At 35.1% G+C, this 17,074-nt stretch overlaps 1 protein-coding gene across 7 annotated transcripts in view; it reads right to left on the reverse strand.

The window, feature by feature from the left end:
• Nucleotides 1–1,878: 1,878 nt before the first annotated feature.
• ABCA10 (ATP binding cassette subfamily A member 10) overlaps nt 1,879–17,074 on the reverse strand; it is an 80,232-nt gene continuing 65,036 nt past the window's right edge. For 6 of the 7 annotated variants that reach the window (XM_075994700.1, XM_012747402.3, XM_075994703.1 and 3 more), the window contains 14 exons: nt 15,215–15,334; nt 14,292–14,360; nt 10,150–10,241; nt 9,342–9,462; nt 8,552–8,669; nt 8,086–8,177; nt 7,681–7,859; nt 7,315–7,390; nt 7,149–7,243; nt 6,476–6,595; nt 6,145–6,285; nt 3,880–3,959; nt 2,911–2,966; nt 1,879–2,802 (listed from right to left, as the gene is read on the reverse strand). In XM_075994700.1, coding sequence (XP_075850815.1) covers nt 2,704–2,802; nt 2,911–2,966; nt 3,880–3,959; nt 6,145–6,285; nt 6,476–6,595; nt 7,149–7,243; nt 7,315–7,390; nt 7,681–7,859; nt 8,086–8,177; nt 8,552–8,669; nt 9,342–9,462; nt 10,150–10,241; nt 14,292–14,360; nt 15,215–15,334 — 1,458 coding nt within the window. In that variant the 3' untranslated portion in view covers nt 1,879–2,703. Of the gene's footprint in view, nt 2,803–2,910; nt 2,967–3,879; nt 3,960–6,144; nt 6,286–6,475; nt 6,596–7,148; nt 7,244–7,314; nt 7,391–7,680; nt 7,860–8,085; nt 8,178–8,551; nt 8,670–9,341; nt 9,463–10,149; nt 10,242–14,291; nt 14,361–15,214; nt 15,335–17,074 lie in introns of those variants that run through there. The other variant, XR_012913104.1, reaches the window with a different exon arrangement.

Consider the following 17,074-nt stretch of genomic DNA (forward strand, 5'->3'; position numbering starts at 1 on the left):
AGGTGATTTCTGTTAAGGAATTTCAACTAGAATATACAGAGAGAATCTAGCAGTTAGAAGCAGGGGCTGAAGCTGAAAGAATGCACAGAGACAGACCACAAAGTTAGTGTAGCCATGAAGAAGCCTAGTTTGTATGTGAGCAAAATCTATGAGTAAGCACATGGCCAGTGGAAGGGTGATTGCCTTAAAGAACAGAGGGTGGAGAAGTCAGCCATGGTAGGAACATCCACAGAGTACAAAAGTGCACAAAGACAAGAAGAGAGCCAAAGAAGGGCACCAAGGTGGCAATTGAAGACTTTCTGCTACTCAAGTTTCTCAAATTTCATGACTGTAGATCATCGTTTTAGAGTAGATAATGGCTAAGTAAATCCTAAAGCCATCTCTGTTCTTGGATTCTTGTTTCTTTCCTTACCATGTGCATCTTACTCATACTTGAGCTAGTCTGATTGAATGTCTATCTCTTGCAGCCAAAAAACTAACAGATGCCATGTAGTTAGCAAATGGGCAATTCTTGATTACTTAAGGGCTGATAAAACATAATTAAAGTGCACCAGGGACCAAGGACATACTTATCCAGGCAGCAGGAGGTAATTAATGATTAATTATCAATGCTTGTGGGTCCTCTGTGGGTGGCAAGAGAGGAAACAAGGTTTATCTAAATACTTGGCTGGTGGCCCTCACCCACTTTGAATTGAGCAGTTCCTATTACTTTGCCTCCTCTACCCAGGGGGACCAGCCCCAGGACTTAGTTCCTCAGTCCGACTAGGGATATGAGACAGGCTTAGCAATCTCACTATTCATTTGGCACCTAATTTCTGACCCAGGATGGTGAGGCAAACACATAAAGGTTCTTAAGTTAATCAGAGATTAAATAATCTAAATTTTGGATAATGGAATGTTAAGTATAATTTTGTTTTAGCCATAATTAGGGATTATCTGTAAATTGTCTTCCTCTCTCATAGAGCCCTCCTTCTGACATTCTCTTACCCCACCTCTACCTCCACTTGCATTAATTAATTTATTTTTATTTCTATTTCTGTTCATTGATGTTCTTATTATATACCTTTGTCCAATATTTCAAGGACTATTAAGGACAATGTCTTAGTTCTTCATATTTACGAGGATATAGTCTCTTCATGAGAAAACATAGAAGGTATATGAAATGATATTTGGCTTCACTTCATATGAAATGCATGTAAAATTTTTATACACATTTTCAATCTTCCTACAGGTGGGAAGACTTCCCTTTTTATTTTTATTTTTTTAAGTTTATTTTATTTTATTTTTTTTATTTCGGCATATTATGGGGGAACAGATTTTAAAGTTTCAATAAATTCCCCCCCCCTCCAAGTCTGAGTTTCCAGCATGACCATCCCCCAGATTGTGCACATCTCACTCCTTATGTATATATATACCCGCCCCCCTCCCACCTGCCCAATACCCTATTACTGTAGTACCTATGTGTCCACTTAGGTGCTACTCAGTTAATACCAGTTTGCTGGAGAATATATCTGGTGCTTGTTTTTCCATTCTTGGGATACTTCACTTAGTAGTATGGGTTCCAGCTCTAACCAGGAAAATATAAGATGTGCTATATCACTGTTGTTTCTTAGAGCTGAATAAGGACTTCCCTTTTTACATATTACCTGTGGAAACAGTTCTTTGTAGAAACCAAGGCAAGAAGCCAATCCTACCTCTGAGTTAATGTCAAGATGGAAGTAAAGGAAGTGTGGTGGTGGGTGTTCAGAATCTTAGGATGGGCAATCAATTTTTCTACAGGTCAGAGAATAAAGTTACCTAGATCTTATAGAGCACAGAGTGCTATAAGTTGATACCTGAACTACCTACCCCTAAGATTATAATAAAGAAGACATAAGAGAAGTTTATAAAAGCTTTATTTAAAAGAGATAAACATGCATATAACCCAAATGTAAAAACCATGATAGTACATCAATACAGTCATTAAATCAATGAAGCCATTACATAACAGAAGTGTTATAATGACATGGGAAACATCCATGAACTGTGAGGTGAAAAAATATAGAAAATTACTGTGCTAACTGATATCAACTTTGAAAAAGTACTTATAAAAATACATTGAATATAGTTTGGCCAAAATATTAACTGCAATGTTTTATTACAGATTATTATTATCTTCTTCCATATAATTTCTATATATTATAAAATTCACATATCTTTATTTTATGATAAGAATATTTCACTATATATAAATGTTATGTGTGCAATTTCATCCACCAACCTTTTAGATATTTTTATAGTCAATGTCACATTAAATTAGAATTTAAGTAAATAATGTTTAAAAAGAGCTGAGGCTATTTTCAAAGGTTAAGCTAAAAAAAACCCATAATATTTTATTTATAAAATAAGCATAGCATTTAGCCTTATTATAATAATCAAAAACTAACTTAACATTATGTGATTTTTGAATTATTATTAAGTACAAAATAGGCCTATGTTGGGGGTGAATATAATATCCATTTTGTTAATTTTGTCTACTACTTTTCTCTATCTTTCCTTTCCCTTCATTCTAAATTTTTAAAAAAGTTTAAAATTTTAATCACTATTAAATATTTAGACCATTGAATGTTTTATTTTGTTAATGGAAGTAATATGGAAGATGCTTCTAGAATTATAGAGACTAACAATGAAGTAGGACCTAAAATCTAAAGTAGGTTCTTGGTTTTATGGTTCTTCATGTGAGAGGAGTTTCCATCTAACTGTTGTATCAACTTCATCATCAAAATTTTCTAGCTCCTGCTCTTTAGAGAGTTCTAAGAATATCTAAGTGAGAGAAAATAAAATAAGCAAACAAAAATGTCAGGGTATCTCTGAAAGAAGATTCACTCAAAGGTCAACTGGGTGATGCTCACTTATTCAAAGAAAACCCACCTGCTCCAAGGTAGCCTGAGAGAGGCTATATTCTTCCAGGTCAAAAGAGTGTTTCACTGCATTTAAAGGGACTGACATTAGTGGCTTATAGATACTTTTCCCCAAAAGTGTTTTCAAAGTCATGCAACTACACAGCAACTTCAAACCCATTAGATACTTTAAGATATAGGCCAAATAACTAAGTTTCCTTGAAAGATAAATTAGAGTGCTAATATGTTTAATCAAAAGATAGCCATGAATGAATACATTTAATTCCCAATAAACTCTCCCTCTAAAAAGCTCCTTGTCTCCTATTATAGTATTTATCCTTTTGATTCTTTACATACGTGTGGACTCCAAATCAACTGTTAAGATTAGTTTATTCTACATTATGTATCTTTGGAGGAGTCCACTTGATGCTGGCTCCATTTTAATGGATCCCATATTTCATAAACATACAGTGTGAACTCTGGTCAGTGTCTCAAACTAGTTTAGAAGCCCCTTGCCACTCTAGGCTTGTCATATCTCACTTGCCTGTGTTTTCCTTCCCTGACCTTTAATCAGTCCTCCAATTGTTGGCTCCATATGTTTGCTCCTGGTACCCCAAAATTTCATAAATATGAAGACCCTAAAAGCTCACCTTGGTACTCTTTTGGATGACATTCTGATAATTATCCTTCAATACCATGCACTGGGACAATGATAAGAAACAGCCCTGGTGTCTCTGTTTCAGTCTGGCAGGATGGGGTGACCTGACTCACTTGCTACTGGGCTTCCTTGTCAGCACAGAAAGAATCAGGTGGAGCAAACCTATGTCTAGGGCCACTGATCCATTTTCTTCAAAATTTTTAAGACTATTCTAGTACAGGTTTCCCAAGTTTTGATTGATTATTTAATCATTCTACTTGAAATTACATAGCATTTCATGTAATTCTACATAAAAATATGCAATCAATACATAAAGTCTTATTTAAATATGCCCAAACTTACCTGACTCTAATTTGAAAAAGGCCTGACCTAGAGGGTGAACATCTTCCACAGGTAACTTATATGACATTAAGGAAGAATATCTGGGAGGAAGAAAGAGTGAGATTTATCATTGTGATTCAGGGTTATAATATTGGGGAGGAATAGCCAAAACAACAAAATAATTTTAAAGTTTTCTTTAAATAAAAAACTAGTCTAATTTGGTACAGTGTGAATCTATGTCAAATATTTTATCTTCAGTCATAAAAAATGTTTTAACAACAAAAATCTGGTTGTGCCTAATTTAATGTTAAAGATAAATTCTGAAAAATAGCTCAGATAAAGAATCTTTCATACTCAGCCTATGCTTTCTTACTGTACTGTATTTCTTACCCACTCTCAAAGGAAATCTTTCTAGAATTTTTGCATTATTTTTCCCCTCTGCCTTTAATTTTCAATCTCTCCCATAAGAACTAAAATCTGTGGAATGCTCCCCCCAAAAATTTGTCCTTGACCTCCAAGTTCTTCCCCCCCAAATAAGTTCATCCATGACCTCCATGGTGTACAACACAATGAACACTCTTCAGTCCTTATTTTCAAATAGCATTTAAGCTTATTTCAAACAGCTTCTCAAAAGTCTTAAATAAAATTATACATATCCTCCTTAAATCAATCAATCAATCTCTCTCTCTCTTTCTCCCCCTCTCAGCTTCTAGACAACCACACTTTCATAACTCTCCAGGCTTACACTGTTTAATAGGGTGGCTACTAGATACATGTGGCTATTTAAATTTAAAATAACTAAAACAAAACAAAATTTCAATTTCAATTCCTTGGTCACATTAGCCACATTTGAAGTGCTCAGTAGCCACATATAAATAGTAGCTATCATACTGAACAAACAGCACAAATATAGGACATTTCCATTATGAGAGAAATTCTAATGGATAATGCTGTTCCAGACACTCTTTAGCATTTGTTGCTATGGTTGTGATGGTGGTAGTAGTTTTTACGGAAAGAAAATTAATTTTCTTCCTTAATCCCATCTCAAAGCTGAGAGTGCCTGGGGTCCATCCTAGAACCTCTTTGTTTTCTGTCTCTGCTGGTGACCTCCTCATTCTCCTAGTTTAATGGTGTTCTATATGGTCAAAATGCCCCACTTTGTTTATTGCCATACCAGATCTCAATGACCTCCCCTTTTCTTCTGAGCCACATGTCTATATCTCTATATGTGAGCATCTTCACTTAAATACCTCTTTACACATCTACTATATAAACTTTCTTTCCATCCTTTGCATGTGTAGAGATCATTTTTGATTTAAGTTCTTTACACATGCTATTTCCTCAAAACAGGGTCTCCTGTCCCTGCTTTTCACCTCCCAAACCCTGCTTTGTCTTAAAGTCCTACCTCAGTGACATATCCTCATTCATTCATTCATGTCTTCATTTGCTTAATAGCCTAACCTCCATGAGATTGTAAGCACCCTAAGAAGAACCTTGTCTATTTTACTGACTACTCAATACATAGCCTCCAGCACATAGTAAATGTTCAATAAATATTATAAAAATAAATGAATAGAAGTAATATATAAGAAAATATTATACAGCTTTCAATTAAACTCAGCCTCATTCTGCTGTTCACGAGTTTGACTGTCCTTGCTTATAACTCATAGCTGACCATACACAACTTAAAAAAAAAAAAAACCATAGGGAGGATCGAATGATATATAATCAAATAATTTAGGAGTCTATCTTTCTCCAGCATGTGAGGTTGTGTTATTGAGCTTTTGATGCAATTTTATATTCAATAAAATGCTATAGGTTAATACATTATTTTTATTGTCTATTTACAAAAATCATTAAATTGATGGTTTAACTTGTACTTTGTTCTTAATCTCTTAGCCATTCCACTGTTTACACACACACATACACATACATATATGCCCCATCTACACTTTCAGAGGTCTGAAACATTCACTGAAAATAACTTTCCAATTGCTGTCTTTTTTTTTTTAAGAGTCTCCTTATGTTTCTTAGGTTAGGCTCAAACTCCTAGGCTCAAGGGATCCTCCCAACTCAGCCTCCCAAGTATCTGGGTCTACAGGTGTGTGTCACTGCACACAGCTGCTGTTTTTTGGAAAAATGCATCCTAGTGACCCCTAAACAACTTTTTTTGTAATGAACAAGTCAGCTCAGCCTTTTTCCTCCTGTCCAGACTAGTATAAGACTAAATAATGCTGATACTGGGAAATACTCATACTTGTCACCCACACCAAAAACATTCTTTACCTTTCCAGCCGAGCAGCCTGTGGAAAAAACTTCAAAATCTCTGTGTGGAGAGGTTCCACCTGAGTGGGTTCTTTCATTTTTATTTCTAGTAAATAATCTTTACCAAATTTGCTTTTCAGATGTTGAATGGAGCCAATACACCTAGGCCAAGGAAGAGAAAGGTGAGTTGAAAGAAAAAATGCTTGTCTCTTAATTTCTTCCCCAATTCCCAGTGCAGGAAAAGGTGTTAATCATACATTCAAAAGCTGAAGAGCATGAACTGCCCACAGCAAACTGAAATTCTTTCTGCAAGAACATGGTAATCAAATGCTGGCTCTGAATGGGCACCCACCTCAGCTTTCCTGATACCATGATGGCCACACGGTCGCACACAGCCTCAGCCTCTGCCATGTAGTGGGTGGTCAAGAGGGCACCCCTCTCCTTGTTTTTAATGATGTTCTTAATTGCCTGCCTAAAGATAAAGGAAGGGATTGTTTGCATTTAGAAAGTAATTTATGAAAATTAATGAATAGGAACAAGTACAAAACCTAAAAAGAAAAATATTAGATTACAAGAGAAAATCATTGCTATAGAGAGAAATAAAAATTGTGTTGTATTACATAATCATAGCATCATATTAATTAGCTTCATATAAAGAAAAATAGAGTATTGGAAAATAGCGAGTCTACTAATGTTTGAAAAAAAAAGTTGAAGTAAAAATAGAGAAATACCATATTATAGGACTACCAGTAACTGAAAAATAAAATGGAAGAAGAATAAACAAACATGGGGAAGATGAGTTAAGAGAAAGAAAACCCCATCAAATATATTCAAGAGTCTATTGAATCTTAAAATGTCTATTTCTTTCTTCCTCAATGACTTTTCAATGCTATACTGGGTTTCATTGATTTAAACAGGGATATGAGTATCAAAGTTAATGGAGCAAAATGTAAAAAATAAACAAACAAAAAACCAACTCAAGATGTATACCATTGTCTTTGACACTTAATATTCATCCTCCTCACCATATTTGCTGCTGCCCTTTGGGGTCCATCCCGGTTGATGGCTCATCCAGAACCACCACTGATGGGTTCCCCAGGATGCTCAGCGCGAAGCATAGCTGGAAAAAAGTAACAGCCTGTCAGCACCCGTCTACGGCAGTATGCAAAGTAATCCTAAACCCTGCTATACCTTTCTCTTCACTCCCTCTGATAAGGTCTTCACAGGAATCTTAAGTTGCTCCTGGAGCTGAAGAGCTTCCACCAATCTGACAAAAAAATGGTGTGATTTTACATGAGATATATGGCAAATGTAACTATCTAAAACAACAGTATAGAAAACTCTAAGCACTATTAATCTGAAAATACAGCATTTAAGTATCATTAACATTTTCATAAATAAATAATGAATCATGATTTTGTTTGTATCCAGATTTTTCAATCGTTTTATTTGCATAAAAATTTAAAGACTTGTTTATGATCTCCTTTCCATATGTAATGAAGAAATTACATGTCCTTCCTCCAGCTAAAAATTGTAAATGAGACAATGTCTCTGTACCGTGAAATACTAAGAGCAGCATCCTCTTTGCCCAGTCCATTCACAGCTGCATATAACTCCAGGTGCTCTTTCATTGTAAGGTTGGGCCACAACGAGTTTTCCTGAGGGCAGTACCCCAAGAACTTGGGACTGTGGTCTTCCTGTCGCCTCACTGATGCTCTGCTGTCTTGTAATACCACCTACGTAGGAAAAGGAATGTCAGATCCACCTTTGGCTTTTTCTCTGATACCTCTTTTACTAAAGAAGATAAAAGAGGTCATTAAGCTGCAATATTTTTTAAGCATGCAAGAGAAATTCTTTCATCTATTTATTTATTTTCTGAAAAAAAAATTGATTTACTGATATGAATAAAATAGGAGGATAACATCCATATTTAAAATGAAATTTCCTTCACATGTCACATACCACTCCTGCAGTTGGCTTTGTGCACCCAGTTATCATTTTAATAGAAGTACTTTTACCAGCTCCGTTGTGTCCTAGTAATCCTAAAACTTCACCTGGAAGAAAGAGTCACCATCAATATTTGTGCTTTCAAGACTGACTGACCTAAAATTGCAAATTGTCCTATAACATTTTGAAACAAAATACCATTTTTTAACAAATACTCATTTGGCACATTGATAATTTCCTATATTACAACATTAATAGAAAGAATTTTGATCTTCCCAATCCAAGATCAGGTTTCTTGCCACTTGAACTGGCACATAATTTTTGAGGTAGAAAAGTTCTCTCTGCCAACATGTGAAGAATTTTTATAATTACATGTTAACTAAGATATATGAACAGTCTTAAAGAATAGGAATGTATCCCCTTCATAGCCCCAAGCCTAGAAAGTAAGAAACATTCTAATAAAGAAAGCATTTATCCAAACCTTTTTTAACACAGAAGGAAAGATTTCTAATGGCTATTTTCTTCTTTCTTATTGAAAAGCAACTTTTCTTTTTCTCCTTATATTCCTTGTGTAAACAGCTTGCCATTATGACTGGTTTCTGGAAAATATGATAAAGCATGATTTTTCTGTTAAATTTCAGATAGTCTATGAATTAATGTTTTATCTTCCATTTCCTAGTTTGTGAACCTAACCAAATTTTGTGCCAGGCTGAAGACATTCAGCCCCTTCTGTCAAATAAAATGCCCAAGTGTATGTTCATAAATAAAAGCTACTTTGTCAACTACTTACAAAACTAATTCCTAATCTAATAATTCCCTTTGCATTATGCTGAGCTTCTATCCTTCCCCTTTCCACTAATTTCATTCCTAGTTTATGCCTTATTGATTATCATACATTATAAATTCATTTGTTCTTTTTCATATGCTATTCACAGTTATTATTACTATTCCAATATAATGCAAATGAAATAGTAACTCTTGAAAAAGATGTGAGATTTTGTTAAAGTTGATAAAAATTCAGAGAACTTCTTGAATTATACTGATAAATGAAGAGCTAGTAGATTAAGACACACAGAAAAGGAAGAAGAGAAAATTAAAAGAATGAGGACAAGGTAGATACTTCAGAAGAGAATGGTTTGAATATGGCCTACAAATAAATATATTACAAAAACAAAAGCAAGTTTGCAAAATAAAAACCAACATTTCATCAACAGTGCAGGACAAGCTAACTATCTCAGTATTCCATTAAGGGTGTAGTCATGGGCTTTCACCTCATTCAAGTTTGGAGCAGTGAGTGCATTTGCTGTTTTGACTCTTTCAGCTTGAACATCTTCATCTTCTTCTCCTGGCTCTTCTGGATTTGGATGAGTTTCCCTACTTCTTGGAGAGATTCTACAGAGAAAATAAAATAACAAAAATGCAATTCTAGCTATACAACAACTATCAAGAAAATGTAAAACCCTATTATTGGATTATAATTAATTTATTACCTACAAGATTCCCCTTGACAGTTATAATACCTCCAGTAGCAAAGTCCCTTGAAATCCTCTTCAACTCTTTCTTCTCTTTGAAACCTCTTATCCTATCTGTCAACTGGCTCTATCACTTTATTATTTTGAATTCTCTCAAATATAGACTTATCAGTCTTTTAGTCCATCCTAATCCAGGTCACCATCACTTTATCTCACAAAAGACCATACTAATTGGCTTTTCTTGCCTTTTCAAAATATTCCATGTACTAATATTGAACACCAGTTTGTTATTGCACCTTCTACTCAGGGACTGATAATAGCTGTAAGCAGTAGGAAAACAAACTTTGTTGCTTAACCACTACTTATAGAGATGCACAGGACAAAAACTCAACTTGCCTAAAATCACTTGCCTAGGACCCATGACTTAGAAACTAAATAACCCTGCACCCTATCTAATTCTGTTTATCTTTTTTTCATAATAGCACTGTCCAGCATGCCTAGCCAAGAGCTGGATAGTAAATCCACCTTAACAAATTGATATTAAATATACTGTAAAAAATATGTAATATTTAAATTACATTTGGATGTCAATTAATATTCTCCCAACCTGAAAACTGGATCTTCCCTCATTATTTCATTTCCATACTTCATTTCCAGATGTCTTAGAACAAAAAGGAAAATGATGCTCTGAAGGTATGGCTAAAGACAAAGAAAAATAATTAGAATTAGCATCACCATGGCATGTAAAGATGGTAAATTTAATGTTATGTGTTTTTGATTGCAACTTAAAAAAGCTGAAAAGAACTTGAAAAACTTGAAAAATAAATGCAAGGTTTTTTGTATATTGACTAAAAACAAGTACTGAACCATGATGAAGGGACTTCAAAAAGTTTAAGGATAAAACAGTATGGTAAGGGTACAAAAATAGAGATGTAGACAAATGGAACTGAATAGAGAACTCACATATAAAACCACTTATGTACTGTTTACTGACCTTTAACAAAGCAGACACTAATAAACACTGGGGAAAAGAAGCCCTATTCAATAAATAGTCCCAGGATAATTGGATAGCCACATGCAGAAGAATGAAACAGGAACCCTATCTCTCACCACTCACAAAAATTAATTCAAGATGGATAAAAGTCTTAAATATAAGACATGAAATCATAAGAATTCTACAAGAAAATGTAGGGAAAACTCTTCTAGATATCAGTCTAGGCAAAAAATTTATGACTAAGACCCCAGTGGCAATTACAGCAACAACAGCAAAAAATGAATGGAACTTGCTTAAATCAAAAAGCTTCTGCACAGCTAAGGAAATAACCAACAGAGCAAATAGACAACCTACAGAATGGGGGAAAATATTCACAAGCTATATATCCAATAAAGGCCTAATATCTAGAATCTACAAAGAACTCAAATAAATCAAGAAAAAAACAAACAACCCCATTAAGAAGTGGGCAAAAGATATAAACAGAAGTTTTTTTTAAATGAAGATAGACAAATGACCAACAATCATATGAAAATATGCTCAACATCACTAATCATCAGGGAAATGCAAATTAAAACCATGAGATATCACCTTACTCCTGTTAGAATGGCTTTTATTAAAAAGTCCAAAAACAATAGATGCTGGCATGAATGCAGGAAGAAAGAAATGCTTATACACTGTTGGTGAGGCTGCAAATTAGTACAACGCCTATGGAAAACAGTGTAGAGATTTCTCAAAGAACTAAAAGCAGACCTACCAGTCAATCCAGCAATACCACTACTGGGTATCTATCCAAAAGATAAGTAGTCATGTTATCAAACAGATATCACACTTGTATGTTTATTGCACCACAACTCACAATTGCAAAGATCTTGAATCAACCCAAGTGCCTATCAATTCATGAGTGGATTAACAAAATCTGGTACATGTATACCATGGCATACTATTCAGCCATTAAAAGGGAAGAATGAAAGCCGTTTGCAGCAATTTGGAAGGAATTGGAGACCATTATTCTAAGCGAAGTATCTCAAGAATGGAAAAACAAACACCACATGTACTCTCTAATAAATTGGAACTAACCAATGGGCACACAATACATAGAGGGAGGTAAAAGTCATTGGAAATCAAGTGGGGGGAGGAGGTGATGAGGAGGTGCAAAAACCCATCTAATGGGTACAATGAACACTATTCAGGTAATGGGCAAGCACATTTATAGCCCTTACTCAAGCCATGTAACAAAAACATTTGTACCCTCATAATATTTTGAAATAAAAATATTTAAGAATTTTAGAAAAGAAAAAACTATGCATGGATTTAAAAAATTTTTTGCACCAAAATAACTTTGCTAACTTGTTATAACATGGTTGAATAGAACATGAATTCTGTAAAATTTGAAGCAAGAACACACATCAAATTTATGGTATAGCTTGGGTATAAGATTAGTGAAATTATTGATGCTTTATGAAAAGTTTATAGGGACAATGCCCCCTACCCCCAAATCAGCAGTTTACCAATAGATAACACATTTTAATAAGAGATGAGGGTCACAGCAGCAGATCATCCATATCAATTCATGAGAAAATAATTTATCTTGTTTGTGTCCTAACTGAAGAGGATTGACAATGGCCAACAATGGTCAACACTGTAGACATCCCAATTGACTCAGCTTATATAATTCTGATGAAAAAATTAAAGTTTATTAAACTTTTCACTTGATGGATAACAAAGCTGTGGTGCCCTGCTCAGCTGCAGACAAGAGCAGAGCATTCAATGGAAATTTTATACAAGTAGGATCAAGATTCTGAAACATTTTTTTCAAAGAATTGTGACAAGAGATAAAACATGGCTTTACCAGTATGATCCTGAAGATGAAGCACAGTTAAAACAATGGCTACCAAGTGATGGAAGTGGTCCAGTCGAAACACAAACTGGTCATATGCAAAGGTCATGGCAACAGTTTTAGGGGATGTTCAAGGCATTTTGCTTGTTAATTTTCTTGATGACCAAAGAAGAATAACATCTGCTTATTCTGAGAGTGTTTTGACAAAGTTAGGAAAACTTAAGCAGAAAAATGCCTGGGAAAGCTTTTTCCAACACGATAATGTTCCTCTCATTCCTCTCATCAAATAAGGACAATTTTGTGTGAGTTTCAGTGGGAAATCATTAGGCATTCACCATACACTCATGTTTTCACTCATTCTGAAATGCTTTGTTTCCTAATCTTGAAAAATGTATACATAGCAACCAGTTTCCTTCAGTTAATCACGTCAAAAAGGCTGCATTGATTGACACGGTTAAATTCTCCAGCTGGTGTTATCACTTACGAAAGTCCTGACCTTGATGGAGCTTATGTTGAGAAATAAAGTTTATACTTTTATTCTTATCTTTTAATTTAATTTTTCCATGAACTTTTTGAAGTACCTTCATATCTCCCATGCAATGTTCTAACTTTTCTTTTCTGGCAGAAGCAACCCTGGAGATTTAGGAGTTTCAGAAGGCATAGCCACAAAATGGAGGAGGGCCCACACTGGAATTGATGTGAGGGAAAATAAATCCCTAATAAGTCTTGGAGGTTCCAGGGTTTGTTTGTTGTGTCGGCCAGAGTTACATACTTTAATGACTACCATGCCCCAACTAAACAACCGTAAGTCTTTAGTATTCAATGGTCAACCACCATTTGATCCAGCAATCCTACTATTGGATATTTACCCAACGAAAAAAAGACATCCTATAAAAAAGACATCTGCACTTGAATGTTTATGGCAGCAAAATTAACAACTGCAAAGTAGTGGAACCAACCAAAGTACCCATTAATATACGAGTGGATTAATAAAATGTAATATATGTATACCATAGAACACTACTCAACTATAAAAAAAAATGGTGAACTAATACCTGTTGTATTAACCTGGATGGAACTGGAGACCATTCTTCTAAGTGAAGTATCACAAGAATGGAAAAACAAACCCAATGTGTACTCACCATTAAGTTGGAATTAATCTGTCAATACTTATGTGCACATATGGAAATAACATTCATTGTAAATCAAGCTGGTGGGAGGGGGGAGGAGGGGATGCATAAATTCACACTTAATGGGTATAATGCACACTATCTGGGGGATAAGTACACTTATAACTTTGACTCAAATGATACAAAATCAATTTATGTAGCCAAAATGTTTGTAGCCCCACCCCATAATATTCTAAGGTGTTTTTTTTTTTTAAAAAATGACTGTATATGGACCATCTCTGTATGTATGTACAAATAGGAAGATTAGGCATTGAATAATCTAGCATGTTTCCTCCTTCTGCCTTAGTTACTATAATGAACAGAAATAACATCTACATTTTGTTTCAGTATCTTTCTCCAGTATAAAATTCCATTTAATTTTCTCCCTATTTCATTATTCAAATTAGTTGATTTTTAAATCATATTTAATTGATTTTCAGCCACACACCATATGGAGCATTTCTTATAAACTGCCTCAAAGTGTTTTTGGATACATATCATATTAACAGTATCTAGCATAATAATAGCAATCAAGCCTTTAAAATTTCTAGTGTATGTTATATTATCTATGACTATATATTTCTTAAAAATATCTTTAGTTTTTACTGACATGATATTGGAATGTAGAATATAGGAAGGGTGGGTATTTTTAGGACATTTAAATTTGGAATACTTTGAATAAAATCAAATATTTCACAGGGTTATGAATCTTATGCAATATATATATTTAGGTAGAAAATTTTTCTTACTATTAAGACTGTGAAGAAAATCGTTTTCTTGACTTCACTTATTCCTTTGTCCAGAATTTCAAAGTAAAGCTGTTAAGGAAAAACAAGAGTTAAATGCAAGTCTGTCTGTTTTACAAACATAAAAAATTACACATTAAATATGCCTATATTATACTTGATATTCCATGGGCACCAGAGAATATCCCATGAATTAGGATAAGAAGACTTATTCTCTAATAAATCTGTTAATGACGTGACATCCTTTCTTTTAATCTCCAACACTTTTTATTTTTCAATTCTATGTAATAGAGACTTCCGAGTTTCTTTGTTGTAGGTTTGACAAATGATAGAACTGTGAAGTAGGCAAGATTTGCCAACAGTTCCCCAAAATTCTCAGTGGTGCTTAGATTCTCCCAGAAGTGCTTAATAGCATCAAGCTTTCTTTCCCTTATCACACACTCCAAAAACAATTTATTGACATTAAGTTGTATGTAGTCGATAAGTACAATAAGTCACATCTTTCAAGTGGTCCTATATTTTATAAAAGATAGACTTAAGTACAATAAGAATTTTGGACATTCATCAAAATTCAAATGAAAAACGTCTATCTTCTGGAAAGACTTATTCACCCCCAAGATAGTGTGTCTTATAATAATGGAAAAATTCTAGTCCTTTCTCATAACCCCCTCTGAAATTTATAAACCAAAATTAGGCTTCCTGCTGCATTTCCACATGGATTGACTCTCCTCCAACTGGTTGAAATACTAGTCTTAGCTAATTTGACAACATTCAACTTTATTCAGCTTTCAAATATTATTTTAAGAACTTACTAACATTGAATAACTTCTAAATTTTATAAAATTCACCTGTTCCAACACTGGGTATGGATTTTATTAGTGGGCTACTTGGTCACAACCAGTGACACAGTAGGTAACATTACTTGCCTCAGCCAAAGACATGAAAAACCCAATTGAAGTGTAGGAAGGTACCAAAATCATGCATAAAATTAAGCTGAGATTTCTATACTGAGTTGATATCAGGATGATCAATATAAATATCGAGACCTAGAAGAAAAAACATATATAAGTATTATAAATTTCTCAGTTCATATTTGATATTTTAAGATTTTCTTATGAATAATCTGTTTTCCTAGGATATAGTCTCATTTTCAACTTTCACCTCATATACCAAAACATTGTTAGAACATCCTCTTTAGGAAACATCAAACTATCACTGCAACTAAAACACAGGATTACAAGATAAGGTCTGATAGAAATATCTTAAAAGATTTTGTATTACCCCATATGTTATAAACAGCAACAATAAAAGAGGTGATGTAACATTGTTTACTTTGCTTATTACCATAAATCCTCATATGCTTTCAGTATAAGGATACGGTTAAGAATTAACTGATATATGACTTGGAAACTTAAAAGGAAAAAGGACAAAATAAACCTGAGGTTGGTATTTATTACTATATCTAAGCAGTAGGAGAAATATGGTAATCATCTATCTTGATATCAAGGGTAGTAATATTGAACAGTTTAGAACATCCCCAGAGGAAAATATTAATAATATGATAGCACTATAAAGGACCATACCACATTCCCACTCAGATTACATTAGTAGTTTCCTAGGTGGGCTCCCCAGCTCCAGTTTCCCTGCCAGTCAAAATCCACATGATTTTGCAAAGAATATATACAGTTGATCTTTGAACAACACAACATCTTTGAACTGCATGGGTCCACTTATACATATTTTTTCAATAAGTATATCAGAAAATTTTTTGGAGATCTATGAATTTGAAAAAAAAGCAGAGTAAAATCATGACAGTAAAAGAAAAAGTTGAATCTCTTGATACACACTCTCCACCAAGGTCAATCAAGGTCTGTGTTTGCTCACCATTTCAAGATAAATGAATCCAATGAAAGGATCATTGTAAGGGGGAAAAAAAAGGAAATTTGTGAAGCCATCACTGCAGCCACACCAGCAGGCATGAAAAGCTTGAACTTTTTGTGAAATGCCTTTTTAACTCATATTGAAAATGCAGCTTTTATGTGGGTGCAGGGTAACTAGAATAAAGACATACCCATAGACTACTATGATTTGAGAAAAAGCACAATAATTATATGACAACATAAAGCAAAAGAAATGTGAAGGATCTAAAACTAGAGAATTTAATGCCAGGAAAGGATGGTTTGATAATTTTAAAAAGAGGTTTAGACTAAAAAATGTCAACATAACAGGAGATGTGACTTCTGCCTACCAAGGGGCAACAGATGAGTGTAAATGAACAACTCTAAAAGGGAAACTTGGGGGCGGAGCAAGATGGCGGACGAATAACACCGCCAGACAGAGGGTCTCTACAGAAAAGACCAATTCTAGCAGAAACTAGAGGAAAGAAGCAAGAAGACGAGCATACAGCGGACAAGGGCCGGAAGGAGGGGTACCTGAGACCCCGGGAGACTCCACGGGAGGAGGCTGCGGAGGAGAACTGGAGGCTGAGACCACCGGAGCAGCCCGGAGACCAGCGGCAAGGGTAGGTGGAATTGCTGTTTCCCCTCCCCTGCATTCGGGACTGCTGGCGGGCTCCCCAGCGGGTGGAGAGACCTGCGGACATCAGCCCAGAGACTGCCGCCGCCTGCCAACGGTGAGCCTGTAGCAGACGTGGCACCAGGTTCCCAACTTCCTCCGGGCACCTCCGTGTGCACGGACCCGAGCCGCGCGGCAGGCGCCATATTGCCTCCTCCTCCCCTCCGCCGACCCTACCCGCGGCTGCCCAGAGAGACAATACAGCCACCAGC

This window comes from Microcebus murinus, chromosome 18, assembly GCF_040939455.1.
Source record: "Microcebus murinus isolate Inina chromosome 18, M.murinus_Inina_mat1.0, whole genome shotgun sequence".
Lineage (NCBI taxonomy): Eukaryota > Metazoa > Chordata > Mammalia > Primates > Cheirogaleidae > Microcebus > Microcebus murinus.